This window comes from Trichosurus vulpecula, chromosome 6 (assembly GCF_011100635.1).
Source record: "Trichosurus vulpecula isolate mTriVul1 chromosome 6, mTriVul1.pri, whole genome shotgun sequence".
NCBI lineage: Eukaryota > Metazoa > Chordata > Mammalia > Diprotodontia > Phalangeridae > Trichosurus > Trichosurus vulpecula.
Genome location: NC_050578.1, coordinates 223,265,162 through 223,285,984, shown reverse-complemented (window position 1 = coordinate 223,285,984; position 20,823 = coordinate 223,265,162). Strand labels below are relative to the sequence as shown.

Genomic DNA, 20,823 nt, shown 5'->3' with positions numbered 1-20,823 from the left:
GAGTTATTTGAGAATACTGTAAATGGCTGTAGAGCAAGGACTGGCAAATTGCTTTGTCAAATATATGTAGGACTACACTTGCTAAAATCTTGAGCAATGTAGGCAAGAAATGCCATGAAGTTATGATCCCTTTAATGAATTTGTGAAAAGGCTAAGGATGTTAATGGGCTAAGGACAATGTTTTAAAATAATAGGATAATTAAGGCATCAGGTGATAATTTGAAAGAAAACCCCATTCTACTTCATTTTTTAATTGGGAGCTTAGTGACTAGAGTCGACTTAGGTCTGTGTTTCATGTGTGCAAAAATGAGAGCGACAGATAATTGAAAGACAAGAGCAATTCTTTGTCTAGGGCTCACATCTGTCCTAGAGTTGAAATAAACATAAACACATGTATACCCTAAGCAGAAAGGAGCGCCAGTGCATTGGTCTCTGCTGCTGTGTCTACACTAGCCTGGGGAAGCCTCCCTAGTCACCTGCTGAACTGCTTGACCCTTAAACTCCCTCACAGTTGTAAATCTCTGACCCTATAGCCAGGGCCATGTTCTCTGTTTTTCTGGGCTGGCACTCCATGCCTGAAGCATGCCTGTCTTTCCATTTGCTATGTTTGACTCTGTTAGATTCAAGGTTCCTTTGTCCCACTCCAAGGGAAAGCAAACACATCAAGAGGGATGACAACAGAACAATGCTTGAAACATCATTACGGCGTGTTATTTCCCCTTGTTCCCACATCGCTGCCATGCTCCTCTGATTATTTCAGCCTCAAGAAAATGTGCTGATTACCATGTGTGTTAGGCAACACTGCCAGGCCCACAGATCTCATATCGTAGCTAGTGTGAGTACATTATGCGTGTGATGTAAATGAGGGATGTACTCTCCACACATCACCCCATTTGTCATCGGCTGGCTAGCCAGCCCAGCCCAGCACTCAGAGAGATGTCAGGGGACAAATGAACATTTGTACCCCTGCCTATGGCAGAAAAGGCAAAATCACCTGCCATTCCTGGATAATCCTCAACAGCAAAGGGACTTGAAAACTGTTCCTCTCCTGGAAATTGTGAGGTGGACCTTGATTTGATTTTTAGATCATGTTAAAGGGAGCCTTGATCATCCCCTATGTTCCTACGCTGCCCTCTGAGATGCAGTGTGCATTACAGGGTGCAACAGCATGCATAGCTCAAGCGGAGAATTTATTTCTCAAGAACTCAGGAATTAATCTCCTTTTATTCTCAGTAAAGAATTTAAACAACCAGGTGGTGCAGAGACTGGAACAGAACTCCTGATCAGGCCCAGAAAAGAAAACAAAAACAAAAATACAACAAATTTGGTCTCCTCAGTCAGGATCCAGGTACTCAGAAATGGAAAGGTATTTAAAACCCCAGACCCAGATCTGGGGCTTTCGAAGGGTGTGATGCCATTAATCCAAGCTTAACCTGCAGAATGTGAAATGATGGCACTGTCTTCTACAATGCTATCATGTGCCCTCTACTCTCTCTCTGTCCAGAAGGCTACATCTGACATCCTGGGAACCCATCTGCCTATTCTAAATTCAGAACAGCAGGCCTGGCCCTTGGCCCCCAAACAAGAGAATGGAAAACCTATTCATGGTAATACATTCAGCTAACAGACTTTCAGAATACCAGATTATCTAACAAGTTAACTAATAAGGAAATCAGCAATTTAAGTTGATTTTTTTTGGCGGGGGGGACACAAGAAATTACCAGAACAAATTTCTTGCTATGTGAACATGTTTATAGTTGGCCTTTTTTTCCTCGCATCATAGAATCCTGTATTTGTAGTGCTTTTTAGACTAACTAGTGACTGAAGGGGTTAAGGTCCTAGGTAAAACAATTACTGTTAAAATCAGTGGGTGAATGCTAGCAACTAGGGACAAATCTCATAAAATCCTAAAATCTTGGAGCTAAGGGGGTCTTCAAAGGACAGCTAGTCCAACCTCTGAAGGATGACGCCCCAATGCAACATGTCCGATATATCCCCAGCATCGTTCTGAATGAAGTATTGGTCTCAATGGTAAAAACAAACCAGCACAAATTCTACCGCATAGCAACTTTTCCATTCTAGAAAGGGCAATGAAGACTCTGCTTTTCCATTGGTCAAACCTCATACAGGCCAATGTCTCTCTTGTGACGAGAAGCTGACTTTCCTAAGAAGACGTGGACAGTGGAGGAAAAGCAGGGTGGGGAAAGACTTCCCAGGCTGGCCAGCCCTCTTTGGCTAATCCGCATTGAAGTGAGGGAATATGAAAATCTCTAATTGGTAGGAGCCTTGTCAGTTTCACTCTTTTATTCGTAGTGTGACAAGAAGGGCTGCATGATGAGGCTGCTTGGACCAAAGGAATGAGACGAGTCTTAATATAAACAAGATGATATATTTAGGAACCATTCCGTCTGAAAGGCAAGTTCTCTCTCTGCCGATTCTGAAAGCCATCTGATATAGCTGAAATGCTGGGCCTCTCGCTCCTACCTCCTTTAAGATTCATTTGTCCATTGTACTAAACACAGGCAAACCGTTTGCATTCCAGATAAATGGATTTGACGGCAAGCCTCATCCTTTAGTATGATTCTTACTAGGAGATAAATCAATATTTAATATCCCCTCGAACATCGCCCATAGATAATTTTGTACCTTTTCTTCATTCCATTAAGTTACCTTTAAAAAAAATTTATATAAGCTTTCAGAAATGACTTCTGAAAAACCAGTGGTCAGGAGCTGCCTGCAATTCATTAATGCAGACAGAGGGTGTTTGGATCTCGCCACATTGTGCTGATCAGTAAATCCATCTACGTTTAGTTAATTCTCAATCCTCAGCTAATTCTTGGAGGGAAAATAGATGCTTCCTATAAACCCCAGAGATCTATGGTACAACAGGCCTGATTTACTCAAAATAGACTTCCTTTCCACATCCTCTCCTTCCCACTACCACCCACAAAGATGATAAACAAGGAATTGTCTTATTTATGAAAAGACTGTGGCATGTGTCTTATTCATTCAGCAGGCCTGAGGGAGTGGAGAGCAGCCAGTTGTGAGGGAAACCTTAGGCAAGGCATACACACCACGAAGGCCCTTCAAGACCAAGAGGCCCTGCCTGGCCCCAGGCTCACCTAATACTCACAAGGCCTCTAGGCCTGTCAATCGCATTTGCTTATTCCTCAAATGCATGCAGAAGGGTTAAAGTTGCTCTCCCCATCTTACTGGTAATAAAACTGAGACACAGAAAGCAGGATCAAACTGGACCTCCAGCACCAAGACAGACAGAAACAGTACCTAGATGGCTTTTAGACATTCTATAGGCTTTTGCCTAAGTCTTACAGGGCAATCCTTCAAATGTGTCAGCTAGTAAAGTCTCCCACCACCACCCTCATTTTTAAACTCCACCTGGTTTCACCAGGACTAGGGGACATGACAGGTTAAGTCAATCAATCAATCGACAAACATCTATTAAGCACCTACTATTGTGCCGGGCCCTGTGATAGGCATGGGAATACAAGACAGAGAATGAAACAATCCCTACTCATGATGATCTTACATTCACACAGGGAATACAAGGAGGACAAATAATATATACAGCATAAATGTAAAGTACACAAAGTGACTAAATACAAGGTAGTCTGGGAGAGGGGACACAAGCAGTTGAGGGTATCAGGAAAGGCTTCATGCTAGATGGTCAAGGACTATTTCGTTTTTGTCTTTCAATCCCCAGCATTTAGCCCAATGCCTAGTAATAGTTAAGTAGTTAATAAGTACTCACTGATTAGCTGGATCCAATGTAAATATTGTGAAGAAACCACCCTCTGGGCCAAATTCATTAGCCCAGCAGTGAAAGCCCTTCATGCTTTGGGAGCTGTCGATCTCATCATCTTCTGTCTTCCTCCTTAGGCAAAACCAGTCTCTGTGTTGTTCCCTAAATGTGCCCTGTTCATTCTGCCTCAACTCTTGCCCCAGATTTTGCTAATAACAGTGCCCTCGACTGAAAAGCTCTCATTCCCCTTCCCCTTCCCCTTGGCTGTATCATACTCATCCCTCAAGGTGACTACATCACATCCTGTGGCAATCACTACCCACTTCAAACTTCTGTGGCATAACACTGCACATTTCTCCAACCTTTCAGGATTTACAAAGCACTTTCCCCAAAAGAGCCCTCCCTATAAAGTCAACCATACAAGTATTTTTCTCTCCAACAGCTCCACTTATAGTGTCAAAGATATGAAAACTGAGGGTATGTCCATCAGTTGGGGAATCAATGAACAAATTATAGTACGTGCATGAATGGATTAATAGTGTTCTTTAAGAAATGATGAAATTGATGATTTCAGAGAAACCCAGAAAGATCTGTATGAACCAATGCAGAGTTAAGTGAGCAGAACCAAGAGAACAATTTATGTAATAAGAATATTGTAAAGTCAAAAAAATTTGAAAGATTAATGTACTTTGATAGATACAATGACCAACCATGATTCCAGGAGATCAATGGTGCATGCCACCTGCCTCTTGACAGAAGGGTGATGGACTCAAGATGCAGACTGAAGCAAATATTTTTGGACATGGATAATGTGAGAATTTGTTTTGCTTGACTGTACATGTTTATCACCAAGTTTTTTTCTTTTATTTTTTTCCCAGATGGGTGAAAGTAAAGAAGGAATCTTATTTTTAATTGAAAAAAAATTTTTAATTAAATTTAAACATATTAATACCCCCATACAATTGAGGAAAATGAGTCTTAGAGAGGTAATTTACCCAGAGTCACATAACTAATTTTTGTCAGATTGAAGATTCAAAGCCATGCTCCCAGATTCCAGGTCCCACATTCTTTCCACTATGCAACAATGACTCTCACCTACTACCTGTGTCCTTCAGGGACACTTTAACCATGTAATCTTGTGTCTCAAAGACATGGGGTTTAACTCTACAATTAGACTGTAAGCTTTTCTAATTCAAAGTCTGTGCCTTACATGTTGCTGGACCCCCAGAGCCTGTGGGCCCACCGCAGGGAGTAGCCATTTATAAATGAGGAAAATGGGCATCTTATATCCCTGGCCCCAAGAAGGTTGTATGAGTAGAAGCAGCAACATTGGAGCCAAGAGGAGGGCTTGGGGTTGTTCCCAGAAGGTATGGTAAGTCACTGCATGGATCTGGGAAAAGCCATTTTGCCTCATTTGAATCACCATCCCCTGCCTTAGAATGAAAATAACCATATTCCTCCCATTAATCTCCTTTGCAGGGTGTTATTAGGATTAAAAAGATCATGTTCCTAGCAGATTTTAAACTCCACAGAGTATAAGTACTTGCATCATGAATGCCATTGTATCGCTCAGAAAAGAATCGCATGGGCTCTTATGTCTCTAAGAAGTAGAAAGTGTGTAACAAACTGACTTCATTTTAAAGTCTAGTATTTCATTCCATTGAAATGTTGTTACATGGCACAATTGCTATTAACCTCCCGATCCAATGAGCTAATATATGTAAAGTCAGTCTGTCAACCAGTTTTTATTAAGCTATGTGTGTCAAGCACCATGGTAAATGATACAAAGAAATAAAAAGAAGGGATTCAAAGAAAGAAGATAACAACAACGAAGCAGTGCCTGCCCTCAGGGAGCTGGCAGTCTAATGAGGTAGACAATATGCAAGGAACCATGTACACAGAGGAGTTAGGCAGGATAAATTGCGGATAGTCTCAGAAGGAAGAAGGCTCTAAGATCAAGGAAACCTAGAAAAGCCTCCTTGAAGAAGAAAATCTTGAGATTTCAGGGAGACCAAGGAAGCTAGGAGGCAGGGATGAGGGAGGACAATGTTCCAGGCACTGGGGACAGTCACTGAAAATGTTCGGTCACCAGATAGAATGCCATGCGAAAGGAACAGCAAGGAGGCACCATCACTATAAACATTAAAATGCTATAAACATAAAAGTGTGCTGCATGCATATGTATATGTGTGCATGTGTTTCTGGATTCTTATTCGTTATCGGCACATCCTTGGATATTATCATTATGCCCAATTTACAGGTGGGGAAATTTAGGATAACCAACCTTCAGTGAAAGAACAAGGAATGAATACCATCTTATCCTGACCCATCTTTCTCGACTTAGGCTTTGTTGTTTTTCTTTTGATGAAAATCCTGGGGCTTTTGCCCCTTACGATGGGAAAAAAGGCAGCCAAAGAGTAAGTAACTTTGCTGAGAGGGACCATGGGGCCTCCTGCTACCTGGGGGAGATGGAGAGTTATGGCCCCAGGGGAATGTGTTTTAAAAGGAGCCCTTTGTGGCATCTCAGGATTGATGCTGCTGATCTCACTAATAATAAGGCAGAAAGAGCTTAGAGGGCTTTCAGAAATAAATACAAGAGGGTAATCCCTCGATAAAGGGCCGTCCCTTGTGGGGCAGAAAGCATTTAGGGGGCCTTAATCTTATTCATGAGCATCTAAAGATGCTGACTGGAATGCAGCTCAAAGTGTAATTCTGGCAAAGAGCTGACAATAACATATGTGTGATGATCGGAACCAGGTTAGTTTAGAAGGGAGGGAGAAGGAACAGTCTGGGCCATCAGTGGGACTAGGAGCCAGGTCCTAACTCCAGGTCTCCCAGAGAGGATGCCAATTATCCACAGAGTGACATACTCATCCCATGAGTGTAAAAATGACCACGTACCAATATCTCATGTACTGATATGGAAATGTGGAGAACAATGTATGCCCCACCCAAAACCAAACATGCTAGCTAGTACTAGACTATCCGTCAAGAAAAAAACATTTTTGATCCCTCTAAAAAATTGGGTTCTTCAGTTTAATCATGCTTATAAATCTAATAAACATCTCTGGGAGCTAATGCTAGTCATCATTACCTTTTTAAAAGTAATGAAACTGAGATTAAGTGACTTGTGCCAGGGACCCCAAAAATTCAATGATTGAGCAGAAACTATATTCTCTGGAGTCTCAGAGCATCCCCTGAGTCCCATACAAAAGTTCTGTGATGAGATTATTGCAATGCAACAGAAGTTATCATTGGCAAATGAAGTCCCTGAGGCTGAAGGGCACACAGGAAGCTGGACGTTGTGCCTTGTTCTTCCGCTGATCTTGTTTCAGGACCACTCTGGAGCACCTAGCTTTGCAAGTGGATCTGAGGGAGAACAATGGAACTCTGGATGGCAGACTATGTTTTTCTAAGAAGCCTAAAAATGTAAATCTTTTCCTGTGTCATGGAGCAGCATTGCAGAGTAGAATGGGCATGAGGTCAGGGTCAAAGAGATTTGTGTTCCAATTCTGACTTAGTCAATGATTTCTTGCATATTTCTGGACAAGTCCCTTCCCCTGTTTTTAAGCTGCAGTATTCTCAAATGAGGAAGCTGGGCTACCACATGGTCCCTAGGGTCCCTTCCAGCTTAGACCCCTTTTGCTTCTACTTAGATTTGGTTTTGGAGGGTGGGTGGATGATCTCTTTTCTAATCAGAATTGTAACTAGTAATGTTTGTATCTATGGCAAGTGACACAAAACACTGGGTGGGGGGATTTGGGGATAGGCAGAAAGGAGGGCATCTGAAGTCTAACTGCTTGGAGGAAAAAATGCATACTGGGTCACCAGGAGGCTGCCACTGATGGAGGCGTTTTCCTAGTGTGTAACCAGTGAGGAGAAAGAGCTCTGGAGCTTCCTAACTAATAATTCTCGCTAGCTTTGTGTTAAACTAAGTTGTTTTGTGTTATTGAAGACCTTCAAGTGTTTTTGTCTCCTCTAAATTTTGGTGCCCTGGGAAAAAGTCTCAGTTGCCCTATCCTAGTTATGGCTTTTATTAAAATCAGGAATCTGTGTAAAGGTCCAAGGATGACATTTAGAAATGATCCGGGCTTCTTTGGGAGTTTAGTATTTTACACTGAAACTAAACATTGCATTATCAAGCTTTACTTGGTTTTGAAAAATCCAATTTGCCCTTTTTATTTTGTTGCTTTTGTTATTAAAGTTTCTTTATAGAAGGCTTCCCAGGAATCAAAGGACTCCAATCCAGTTTCTCTGGTGTCATCAAGAAACTAAAATAAATATTTATCAAATTTTCTTTAAATATATTTAAAAGAATGTAACTGAAAGATTCCTGGCCACATGTGTTTTGAATTTTGTCCAATTCAAATGTTTGAAAATGGTTCAAAGTCTTGACTGAATGTTCCAAGTCACCTGGGGATCGTAGGTAATTTGCAGGATAAAAACTTAGGGTGGGGGGAAGCTAGGAGCTTCTCTCAGGTGTGACTTACAAGATGCCTTGGATGAGTGGCTCCCAACATCCAATCTATCTGATGCCCAGGATCTATGACACCAACTTCCCTGACAACGCATGTGTCACGCCTAGCGAAGATATCCTGTTTATCATGTTAGTCATTCATGACATGTGGGATAATTCAAGGATGATTAGCTTTGTGGGTGTGTTTATTCCTGCATTTGTGCCAAAAAGCTTACACTACGACAGGCCTGATCTAAAGACAGGAAGGAGAGGAGAGGCAGAGGTTCTTAACAAGGAAAGGGGGTGATTTCAATTAACTTCAAGTGAAGATCAACCTAGAGAAATACAGACTGCTCTTTCCCCCATGACAGGAGATCAACACTTTTCATCCCGTCAGCTATGTGGGAAAGCCTGAAAGAAAATGACAGAAGGACAGGGAAGAAATGGAAAAGTATAGTAGAAAGAAAAGACATCTTTAGCATCACATAAGAACAAGTCACACTTTAATTTTAATATACACCTCTGATGAGGTATTTTCCTACTGTATTCATCTACAATCAGATCTTTTTCCTTCCTTGTTGAAGAAAAAGTCCGGTTGCATCAACGGGAAGCATGGTGGTTTGGAGAAAGCACTGGACTTGGCCTTGGAGTAAAAAGCACAGGCTTGGGTCTGGGGGAGTTTTGGACTTGGAGTCTAAAAGACTTGAGTTCAGATTCTCCCTTTAATACTTACTCTGTGACCATGGACAGAAAAGTTAATTAACATTGCTGGGCCTCCCTTTTCTTGTCTACGAAATGAAGAGAATAATTCTTACATTATTACCAATTACAGGTTGGCTACGAGGATTATATGGAATGATATCTATAAAGAATTTTGTAAATATCACCATTTTACATATTATATGTATATGCATTTATATAAATTATATATTATATATATTTTATGTTACATAAATATTTATTATAATATAAATATATTAGATATAGCAAACTTCAAGGCTCTATATATTTTATATATTATACACACACACACACACACATATACACACACACACACACATATAAAATTATTCCCATGCTGATAGTAATAATAATTTTAGGGATGTCGGTTAACCTCAGCATGTTCAGGTTCTTCCAATTTTCTTAAATAAAGAAGTCAGATTAGATGATCTCTAAGGTTGCTTTCAATTCTAACATTCTATAATTCTAAGTATTGGACTTTCAGTCCCAGGAGCCAGCTTCAAGTCTCAACTTCAACAAATAACTATTTGACAAATTCCCCACCCCACCAGCCAGAAAGTCACTTAACCACTACAGGCCTCAGTTTCTTCATCTGTATAATGGGGATAATAACGCCCACCCTGTGTACTTTACAAGACCGTTGTGAGTTAAGTGCTATATAAATGTAAGCTACTGAGTCTTCTGGCATAAGTGTGACCCTGATGATAAACAGGGAAGAATATTGCTTCAGTAACAGGGATAGAGACTGCACCTAGGAGGTGATTTTGCCAGGAACTCCCTAGGGAAGAAGTTTCCAACAAAACAGATGGACACCATCTCTGCTAGGCATAGTCTTGCAGAGTTGTCTAGCAGAGTATGGAGAAACGTAATGCCTCATCCGGGGTTACACAGCCAGTATGCGTCAGATGAGGGAATTAAATCCAAGTCTTCCTGGCTTGTGGGTCATCTCTCTATCCAATGTGCTGTGTGGTCTGCTTCAGTAATGGTGAGGCTAAAAAGAATTAGGCAGGGAGGTAAGGCCTGGGAGACAGCAAACCTAGGGTCTGGCCCCCACAGAGGCCTTCCTGTCAGACACTTGAGGTCTTTAGTTGGGCCAGAGTTTCCTAAACTGTAAAATGGAGAGTTTGAATGAGATGAATGACCTCTGTCTTCCATCTCTCTGATGCTATTATTATGAGCAAAGGGGCTATAATATACTTTTCTATGTTGTTCACGGTAATTATAATGCAGTAGAAAGGTCAACTATTTCTAAAGGTCTTCATTTCCCTACTCAAAACTATGTGAAAAGTTAACATAAATACAGTTAAAATATGCCAGACATAAGGAGGAGTCATATCAGCTAAGTGGATTGCTTTATTGAAGACATCTGAAAGGACTTGTCATACGGTAGTGAGCTGACTCCATGAAATATCCATATTTGTTAAATCTCACTTCTTAAAAGGCAATTCTGCTCATTCACCCTCTGGGGAAATTTATGCAAAACTATTTATTGCAAGTGTTAGTTTTCCACCTTGTGGAGCAAAAGACCCATTTCTTGGACTCTGCCTCTTCGAAGAAATCATCTGTGTTTTCACGTAAAGAAAAGGTATTCTAGAGAGATATTTTAAAAAAACACTAATAATCTGTAACCCTTATCTTCAAGGAAACTCCTTCAGGCAGCCAGGTAAACTGATAGACATTGTATTCCTCTGCTGCAGGTACAGAGACAGAAGGAGCCAAACAAGTTTGTTGCTGTTGTGGTGGTTTTATTGTTTTGTTTTGTTTTGAATTAGGTCTTAACCTTGTAGCTAAGCAACTCCCAGGGGAGCCGTGACAATTGAAATCAAAGCAACACTGGAATAGCTCGACACAGCTACTCACCTCGTCTATGGCCAGTCCTGTGACTTTGAAGCTGACCAAGATGTGATGGGTTCAGATGTAGGTGCTGGTCTTCTGGTGGATCTATTCCTGTGTGCATCCTCACAGAGATTCAGGAATGCACATCACAGACTGAAGAAATGCGCCTCTGTCTCTCTGTCTCTCTGTCTCTCTCTCTGTCTCTCTCTCTCTCGCGCGCACACACACACACACACACACACACACACACACACACAGTGTGGTACAATGATGCTCCTGAACCGAGGTTTTGTCTAACCTCTGACACATATATACTAGCTGTGTGATCATAGGACCTCTGTGAGACTCAGTCTCCTTATGCGTGAAATGGGCAACACAATCCCTCTACAGATCCCTCTATTGGGAGACTCCAATGAGATAAAGTATGGCCAACGCTTCAGAGACTTTAAAGCACTATAGAAATGTTATTTGCTGCTGTTGATAACTGAGCAGCTTCTTTTCGCTTACACTGTTTCCCACTCACTCCATTAAGACTGTGATTTATAGCTCCGAAATTTAAGTTGAATTAGTTCCATAGCTTTTGATAAAGAGTGGGTGGCTTTGGAAAACAACAGCAATTGAAGGATTCCTACTCAGCTATGGAGTCAGGGCAACAGAGCAGAAAGAGAGATTTCTGCAAAGTATAAGGCAGAGAATTCTGCATTTTCAGAAAATAAATGGTTAGTTCCGGAACTGGCTGGCCTAGGTTACGGAACTTCAGGGTTTAGCTGTCTATTTTTTCTCTGATTATGTAGTCAGAAAATTTGGGTTTGCATCTCAGTACTGCTACTTACTTCTTATGAGACCTTGGGTAATTCATGGCATGTCTCTGAGCCTTATTTTGTCTCATCTGTTTAGACAACCTACCTTATAACATGTAACTCCTAGAGCTCTCCGGGGTCCCATCCACCGCTAAGACCCTATGCTTCCATGACTATACAACTTTTCTGATAGGAGATACATGAAAATGCAATTAGAATCTGCCACCAACCTCCCCCTCCCCTACCCCTGCTGCCACTATGTAAAGTACCCAAGGTGTTCACATCCTAGCATCATGACCAAAGTCCAGGCATCGAAAATAATAACAAGTCACCTATCTGTAGCACTTTATAGTTCTGAAATGCTTTAGACCCATGAGCTCATTTGTTCTCATATGAGATGGGGAGGAGAAATAGTATTGCTCCCACTTTACAGGTAAGGAAACTGAGACCTGAGAACATAAAGAATCTAACCCAGTGTGCCATAGTGGAAAGTGACGGAAGCAGATCTAGAAGCTACACTTCTCAGGCTCAGGGTCTTTCTACTGTCCCTATAATTTTTTTTTTCTTGCCTGGATGATACTCAGGTATGAATTTCCGTGTGACCAATTTTTGGTTGCACCACAGAAATGGAGCCTGGGATGGCAGTGTGTGTGTGTGTGTGTGTGTGTCCTCCCATGCACTTAGCACTTAGGTGTACATACAGGCAAGATACTGTCACACAGAACACATTTAACTCTGCCTCAGGCCCTCCATGGGCCATTGTCATGTCAGGGACTTTAGACACGTCAGAGCTGGGTAAGAAATGTGCAGCCACTGAATATGTGGCTCAATTGTATACCAAAGTGACAATCCTGACTCACTAGGCTCTGTTCACCTGTGAGCAATAACCGGAACGCCCTCCCCAGCCTGGCTGCTGGGCGCAGAGTTCATTCCAAACACGCCCTCGTGAACAATGCCTTCACCACCCTCCTTTTCCTCATTGTTGGGTGGCTGCATTGATCTCACGCCTAAACTTATCCTGGCATGCACAATGAGAATCTGAATCAATTGTGGAACTGGGAGGAAACCACAACAGTGCCATGCTGAGGGCTGGCTTGGCGTCCAGTTTGTTTTCCACTTCTAATCAAAGGGGGCAGTGTTACATCAGCTGAGAGTCTGAGCGAGCCCAGTGGGTGAGGAGGACAGACCCGAGAGAAGCAGAGATTTCTGCATTTTCAGAAAATAAATGGTTCCTTCTGGAACTGGAAGGCTTAGGCTACGGAACATCAGGGTTTAGACGTCTAGTTTTTCTCTTTTAAATTCCACATAAAGACAATGAACTATCCCTTCGCCAGGGTGAGTCTATACAGCACCACAAAGGAGAAAGAACACTGGGTTTGGAGTCAAGAGTCCTGGGTTCAAATCTTGACATTGTTATTTACTATGTGTGATTCTGGGCAAGTAACTTTACCCCCACTGTACCCCATCTGTAAAAATTATATCTGCATTATAGGACCTTCCAAGGTGGTTGTGAAGGAAGTCTTAAAGAAATACTAACTGGCTATTTTCAGTGTCATTCTTCATACAGTAAAGTAGGCATTAAAAAAACTCCCAGCTGATAATTCTGTCTTTTCAATTATAGGATTCAATATTGGAAGGGAACCAACGGCCAGCTAGTCCAGCCTCCCTCATAAATGATGAAGAAACTGAGGCTCAAAGGAGAGATTCATGGGACCAGAGTCACAAAAGCAGTAGAATATTCGATATAAAAGAACCATAGCAGCATAGGGCCTTGTGTGAGGACCATTTCAAGTGGAACACCTTCAAAAAAGATGAGAAGGCTAACATAACAATGATGATACCATTTAACATTTCTATTAAACAAATTCTAAAAGAGCTAACATTTCTAGAAAACTTAGAATATGTCAGGCACTGTGTTAAATACTTTACCATCATTATCACATCTTATCCTCACAACAACCCTGGGAGGCAGGTGCTATTATTATCCCCATGTTACAGTTGAGGAAACTGAGGCAGACAGGGGTTAAGTGATTTGCCCAGGGCCACGTAATGAACAAGTTTCCAAGATCAAATCTGAACTCAAAACTTCCTGACTCCTGGTAGACAGTACAAATGTTATAACCCCATTTACAATAAGAGGACTGAAAGTCAAAGGCACATAGTACCCACATTACATTGGGCAAATTAGCCTCAATTTCTCTATCTGTAAAAATGGGATGGGGCTGCTAGGTGTTGTAGTGAATAGAGTGCTAGGCCCAGAGTCAGGAAGACTCATCTTGATGAGTTCAAATACAGCCTCAGTTACTTAGCCATGTAACCCTGGGCAAGTCACTTAACCCTGCTTGCCTCGGTTTCCTCATCTGTAAAATGAGCTGGAAAAGGAAATGGAAAACCACTAGCTGTGTGACTCTGGGCAAGTCACTTAACCCTGCTTGCCTCAGTTTCCTCATCTGTAAAATGAACTGAAGAAGGAAATGGAAAACCACTCCAGGATCTCTACCAAGAAAACCCCAAATGGGGTCACAGAGCATTGGACTCGACTGAACAACAACAAAAATTAGAATTTTACTACATGATTTCTCCAGTTCCCCGTCCCGCCCCCCCGAAGTTGTTTGACTAATCTCTCTAAGCATCTTTGTGAGGAAGGATGCAAAGGCAATCTACTCCTCTTGTACTAGTTGACAAAACTACCTCGTGGCAAGACACCAAGAGGCCCCCACCTTCTCCCTGCCCCCTGTACGGTGTGTCCTGGAGTCTCAAACCACACTCATTCAATTAAGCAACCAGACTATTCACAGGCTAACACCTGAATCAGGCCATGACGATGACTATCATCAGAAGACGCCTTGCCATCTGACCATCCATGTACGCGTAGAAAACCAATCCATCATAGCATTAGGGGTGCACTCAGGCACTATGTTTGAATTGCAAAAGCCAAAGTGACCCTGCTAATAATTCCAGCTCTTTCACCACCAAGGCCCAGCTTCTCACCTCTCTCCCAGCTGGGGATACTAGTTCTGTCTCTGTTGAAGATTCAGGGAGCAAGAAATTTAAAACTCAATCTTGAATTTTCATGTATAAAATACTCTATGGATTAGATGACAAAATAGAAAAAAAAACTGGAGAGCAGTTTGGCTTTCAGTGGGATCTAACTGCTCTGGGGAGTAAAAACTGGGCTTGAAATGGTGGAATTTTGTTGGTTGAGAAGGCAAAGAAGACCTGACCAGTCACTTTTTCCAAAAGTACTTGGTGCTGGCAGGCCTTCCCCAACCTGTGGGCACATGCCACCCTGCAACCATGGAGCAGAACCCCTCCCAAGGTGCCGTTACAGTCTATTGTGCCTACAAGCTACATGTTTAACAATCCCTTAACACCCGGTGACACAGCCAACCAGAACGCCTAGCAGGCCAAAAATCTTTCATTTTAAAGTGCCAAAATATGGATTTGTCCAATAGACTGTAACATCTCCAGGGGTAAATTTATTTGTAGACACATATATGCTTGAAAGCATATTATAGATACATATACATATGCATTATATGGATATATAATAAATGTATATGTGTATGTATAGATTTATCACATTTAGGACAAATTTGGGTTTTATGTGTATATCACATCAAAACGTCAGATTTAGGTGTTTTTAAGGATATAACTGGGAGTGGTAAGGGCAGAATATTATCCCTTGCCTCCCACTTTCCTCTGTCTCTACCTATTCTTTCCAAAATAAAATCTTTAATATTATAGAATCTCAGTCAGTCCTTCTAGATATGGAGTCATGGATCCCTTAGGCAGTCTGGGGAAGCCTCATGGACACGTTCTCAGAATAATGTTTTTAAATAATTGAAAGAAATAGCATAAATTTTAGGGAAAAACTTAAATTAGTTTTTTTTTTTCAATCCAAATTCATGAAACCCCTGGAATCTATCCACATATCCCCTTGGGTATTGGTGGACCCTGGCTTAAGAACCCCTGTTCTCTTAGATGAATAAGGCAAAATTCATATGAAAAGAAACTTGAAATTAGCTTGTAGTATTCAAATTGGATCCTGCCTATGCTGCAGCTTCTATTCCATTCCAACTGTGCATGAGCCTTGAGAATCATAGGGTTGTGGTGTCTGACCAAGGGGTGAATCACGAACTTGAAGGGAGGTCCAGCCTAACACCAATTCACTCCTGAGGACAGAGATTTGCCTGACTACATGGGGTCCAAGCCACAGATTTAGGTTTGCACAGTGCGTGACATGCTTGAAAACTGAATTCTGATCATGACACTGAATTTCCTTTAGTTTTTCCCCAAATCAAATCATCATCTACACATATTCCATTTTAAATTCTTATAATATCAAGAACATAAATAAAACCAGTATATGTATTTCCCTCCCACCAAAAACATGCCTAAGGCAACATCCCTTTAGACTATGCAATGATAATTTTGGTTATTTGAATCAAATAAGACTTTCTATAGGATAAGAACATGAGAACATGCGGATGTGTAAAGAAGAGATAGCATGGCACCGGAAGAACTTGGTTCAAAACCTGTAAGACACAATTCTTAGATGTATGACAATAGTTAACTTCATCTCTCTGAGTTCTTTATGTGTCAGATGGGGATGATAAGTTTTGTTCTATTCATCTACTAGAACTGTGAAGAAAGTACTTTGCAAATTGTCAATCACTACAGAAATATGCATTTCCTCTTGTAATATTTAATAGTACCGACAGCAAAAATAATAAAAATAGTCCAAACCTACCAACTTTCAGTAAAGGAATAAACCAATTTCAATGTATGTATATATGAATACTCATAGAGTCCTGCATTTCCTATGGCCATTAGTATGAGCCTAATTGGGAAGGGATAAAACTAGCTATACACATAGGCCCATGCCCATGCTCAAGCAGAGAGTCTCATGATCACCTAAACTAAACAAAATGTTGGTTTTTCTTTCCCTAATTTTCAAGGGAATCTATGAAGGCAATACTCAGATGAGTCAGTATATTAACTGTAAATAAAAACTCCAATGTCCTCTTGATTTAGCAACATATCTATGGAGAGCCAGGGCATACTAGACAGCCCAGTGGTCACCGTTACCAGCAGATAAGAGGATTTTTTTAACAGATTACTAGGACTAAGTTGAGGCTACCACCAACCTTCCCTTCCAACTCTTTCCGGAGCTGGGAAACCTTGGGAAACCAAAGGAGTATACGTCTTCCCAAGTCTTCTCTTTCCATACCAGTTCCCTGACTTGATGCCATGTCCTCCTTCTGTACCTCCAAGCCAGACAGGCATTATCTTTGTAACTTTCTCCCTCTTCCTTCGGTTACCCCATCAAAACCTGCTCACAGCAAAGATCTAACAAACCTATGATTCCCCTTAGTAGAACATAAGTTCCTTGAGGACAAACGTTGTTTTGCTTTGTGTCTCCAGTACACATTAGGTTTACTTGATTTTTGTTGAACTGAATTAATGCTGAGGGGTCATAACAGTGAGTAGATAAGGCCATCTGTGCTTTTTACTCTCTCACATCTCCCCAGGCCTGCCAAAAGAAATTGTTGGCTGATGTAACCTTGGTAGTAGGACAGAGTACACACAGGTGTTGAGGGGAGAGAAGAAGAAGGAAAGAAGTACAGGGAGAGGGCACCACCACAAGCGTTCCCCCTTCCTCCCTCCCTCCTTCCGTCTTTCCATCAATGCCACGGACTGGCTGATCTGTCAGCCACCCATCGTTTTTAATTGCTATGCTCTGGCTGACCTGATATGAATTGACAACTCAGGCAGCCAGTGACAGGGAGGCTAGAAAGCTGTGGGGGACACTCGTCTTTGGGGCTTCCTTCTCTTCCCTCTACCCTTGGACATTCGACACAGGAAAAGGTCCGTCCTGTAAACCTACAGATACAAAGTATCCACTGTTGTCTTGAAAATTCAACAGTGTCCGAGAAAGTGACCACAGACACACACTCCTGCAGCCGGATTTCTGGGCCACAGCATCCCTTGCTCCACTAAGTAACTTAAGAGAGTCCATGTAGGAGGTGGGAAGAAAGACAGGGACCTGCCCTCAATGCTGCATCACCACGCCCTCAGACTGAGGTGTAGATCATATAGCGAGCCTGTTAGCACACGTGCACGTGCTCCAGTGGGCACTGCCTGTGGGGGGGAAAATGTGTGGGGCCGGCCTTTTCTCTTTTGGGGGTGGGGAGGGGCCGTTGTTTTTTCCAGTTTCTGTTGGAGCTTTCGGGCTTGAGACCACAATGCCGCAAACTCACATCAGCCATCCCAAAGCGGGTGAGGCGGGCCGGGTGAGAGCGGCTCACGAACACCCCGGCGAGAGCAAAGGTTGGCCTGGCGCGAGCACACAGGCGCGGGCACCCTCTGGCCAGGGGTCCCCTGCACGGCGCAAAGCAGGCGTGAGCCCGCGTCTTCCTTCTCCTTCTTACCTTTTCATTCCTGCAGTTGTTTAGGCCCGTGTTATTCATGGAGCTCAGCTTGCCGTCGAGGCCGTGCGGCTGCTGCTGCTGCTCCCGCTGGATCTGTTCTCTCATCTTCCGAGCCTCCTGGATGGCTTTCATCACCGTGTCCTGGTCCCCAAACAGGGCAGGCGAGTTGAGACTGGACAGGATGTCTGCAAGTATAGGATGCCCTTGTTAGGAAGCATGGGCCGCGTCAGCAACACGGCCCGCACCAGCACTGACCGCCTATCCTGCCCAATCCGAGATCTTGTGGATGAGGTCGGCGGTGGGGACAAGCAAGTGGCTCTGTGCTCCCCGGCGCCTTCCTCTCACATTCTGCAGCCTCTCAACGTATTAAGCGACTGGGGGGGGGGGGCGTGGCGGGGGGGCGGGCGGAATGCAAACACCCAGCAAGAGGAGTGGCATCCTTTCTGCAAACCCACTCAAAGTGAAGTGAATCTGCCTCCATTGCTAGAAAGTCTCTGGGGGTAATGACAAAGGACTGACAGCGGACTGAGTAGCCTCGTCCTTGAACAAGCTCCCATTTGAAAACTTTGTTCTCTCGAGCTTCAGTTTCTGAATCTGTAAAATAGGCACAAAAATGCCTCAAGGAGCCCCCCTATAGTTGGAGGCTGGGCCCATATCAGTGCCATCTATCACAAAGATCTTTTGGAGTATTGGTGTTTGCTAGCCTCCACCAAATCCAGCTAATGTTTGAAAAGAGTTTTAGAAACATTAAATGTCACCTCACTGTGAGCTATTTAAACGAGTAGTTATATAATCAGAGTTGATACAGATAAAGCACTTCAGAGTTTGCAAAGTGTGTATATAAGCCTCTCATTTGATGTTCACAACAACCTTCAAGGTGAGGCCATTGTCCCTCCCATTTTTTTGTTGTCGTTCCACCTCATACAACTGGTCATGACCCTATTTGGGGTCTGCTTGACAAAGATACTGGAGTGGCTTGCCAGTTCTTTCTCCAACTAGTTTTGCAGATGAGTAAACTGAGGCAAGCAGAGTTAAGTGACTTGCCCAGGGTCACACAGATAGTGTCTGCAGCCAGATTTGAACTCAAGATGAGTCTTCCTGACTCCAGGCCTGGCACTCTAGGCACGATGGCACCACCTAGCTGCCCTCGGTCCCATTAAAATGAGGAAGTTATTTCAGGGAGGTTCTGACTTAACCCAGGGTCAGACAGCTAGCAAGGGTCTGAGGAAAGAATCTAACCTGAGACTTCCTGACGCTAATTTGAAAACTATAAGCACAAACCCACTATACCATGTGGCATCTTTAGTGCCAAGTATTAATACTATTATTATTATCTGGTTGGGGAGTTTCTAGCACTCTCAGCCTGCCTAGCTTTTACTATTCCAGTTTGGCACTAAGGCACAGACCCAGAGGCCAACCTTACTCCTTTTTACCTCTGAAGATGATGAGTTCTACAGTTTGATACGAAGGTGTGTGTGCTGTAGGAGAGCAGTCTTCAGCATCCCATAGGAAAGCATCAAGGATGTGCTCATGACAAGTGAAGAAAGAAAGAGAGGGAGAAGAAAAGGAAGAAGGAGCAGGAGAGACAGAGACAGAGGAAGAGACACACAGAGAAACAGAGATTCTGTGTGTGTGTGTGTGTGTTTGAATCAGTCCAGCCAGTGTAGGAAAGAATGGGAGGGAGGTGATCCGTAGTACTCCCTACTGGAGCCAGGATGTATCTTCAAACTGCTGCAGACAGCTAATGAGGCATTCTACAGATCATGCTGCCTAAGTTATTTACAAAGAGGATTCTAGTCCCTGCCTGCCCCCCAACACTTGCTGCTCTCAGCCCCCGTTGGAACAGCAGTGGGGCTTCCTGCGTGGGCATAGCGCTAACAGGAGGACAAAGCTGGGAAGGAAGAGAGGCTCAATATTTACTCTCCTTGCCATACATGGAACACAGAGAGGAAAAAGATCTCAAGAAAGAGGAGGAATATCTATATCAAACAAACTAATTTTCCTCCATGAGTCGCATTTTTATTGTAGGCAAGATGAGTACTTTGGATAAGATTTTCCAATTTTAGATCAAAAGATAGCAATTATTCACTGCCTAGTAAGTTTAGGCGGCTGTGGTAAAGTTTTAACTTGATCCACCTGTCTATAGCCAAGCTCAAGCACTCCCCGGCAGACAGACAGACGCATGCATGTTCAAACTTAATGTCACCACACCAGCCAGCCAGCTGGGAAAAACCAGCTGGCAATGCATACAAGAACACACTGGGCAGGAGTGGCTAGGGGGCAGAGGCACATGCTGGTGTTCACATGTATGTACATGCACACATCCATGTGAGTATTTAAGAATTCCCATGTTATTCTCAACCTAAATCTGGGTAATTTTAAAAAATCAACTTAATTATTTAGCATATAAATAGATACAAATAAATATGAAGTTTAGTAGGACAAGGGACTTGTCTTTTTATCCCCTGGTAATTAGTACTGTTTCTGATACTTTTTTTTAACTGGATCTGAGATTTCATTGGTATAGAGAAAATTCCATCTAACAAAATGCAGATCAGCAAATGTTCTGTAGCTTAATTTTAGGGTAGGGATTCTTAACCTGGGGGTCCACAAATAGATTTCAGGGGGTTCATGAACCTGGATAGAAAAATATATGCATCATTATTTTCATTAACCTCTAACCAAAATATAACATTTCTTGAATGATGAATATGGTTAACAAATATTATTCTGAGAAGAAATCCACAGGCTTCACCAGAATCCCAAAGGGGTCTGTCTGTCTGTCTCTATCTCTGT

General features: G+C 42.5%; 1 protein-coding gene across 9 annotated transcripts in view; it reads right to left on the bottom strand.

Annotated features, from left to right (window-relative positions):
- Positions 1-20,823, bottom strand: part of SOX6 (SRY-box transcription factor 6) — a 550,764-nt gene that overhangs the window by 62,464 nt on the left and 467,477 nt on the right. For all 9 annotated transcript variants that reach the window (XM_036763144.1, XM_036763143.1, XM_036763146.1 and 6 more), the window contains one exon: positions 18,028-18,212. In XM_036763144.1, the coding sequence (XP_036619039.1) occupies positions 18,028-18,212 (185 nt within the window). The remainder of the gene's footprint in view (positions 1-18,027; positions 18,213-20,823) is intronic.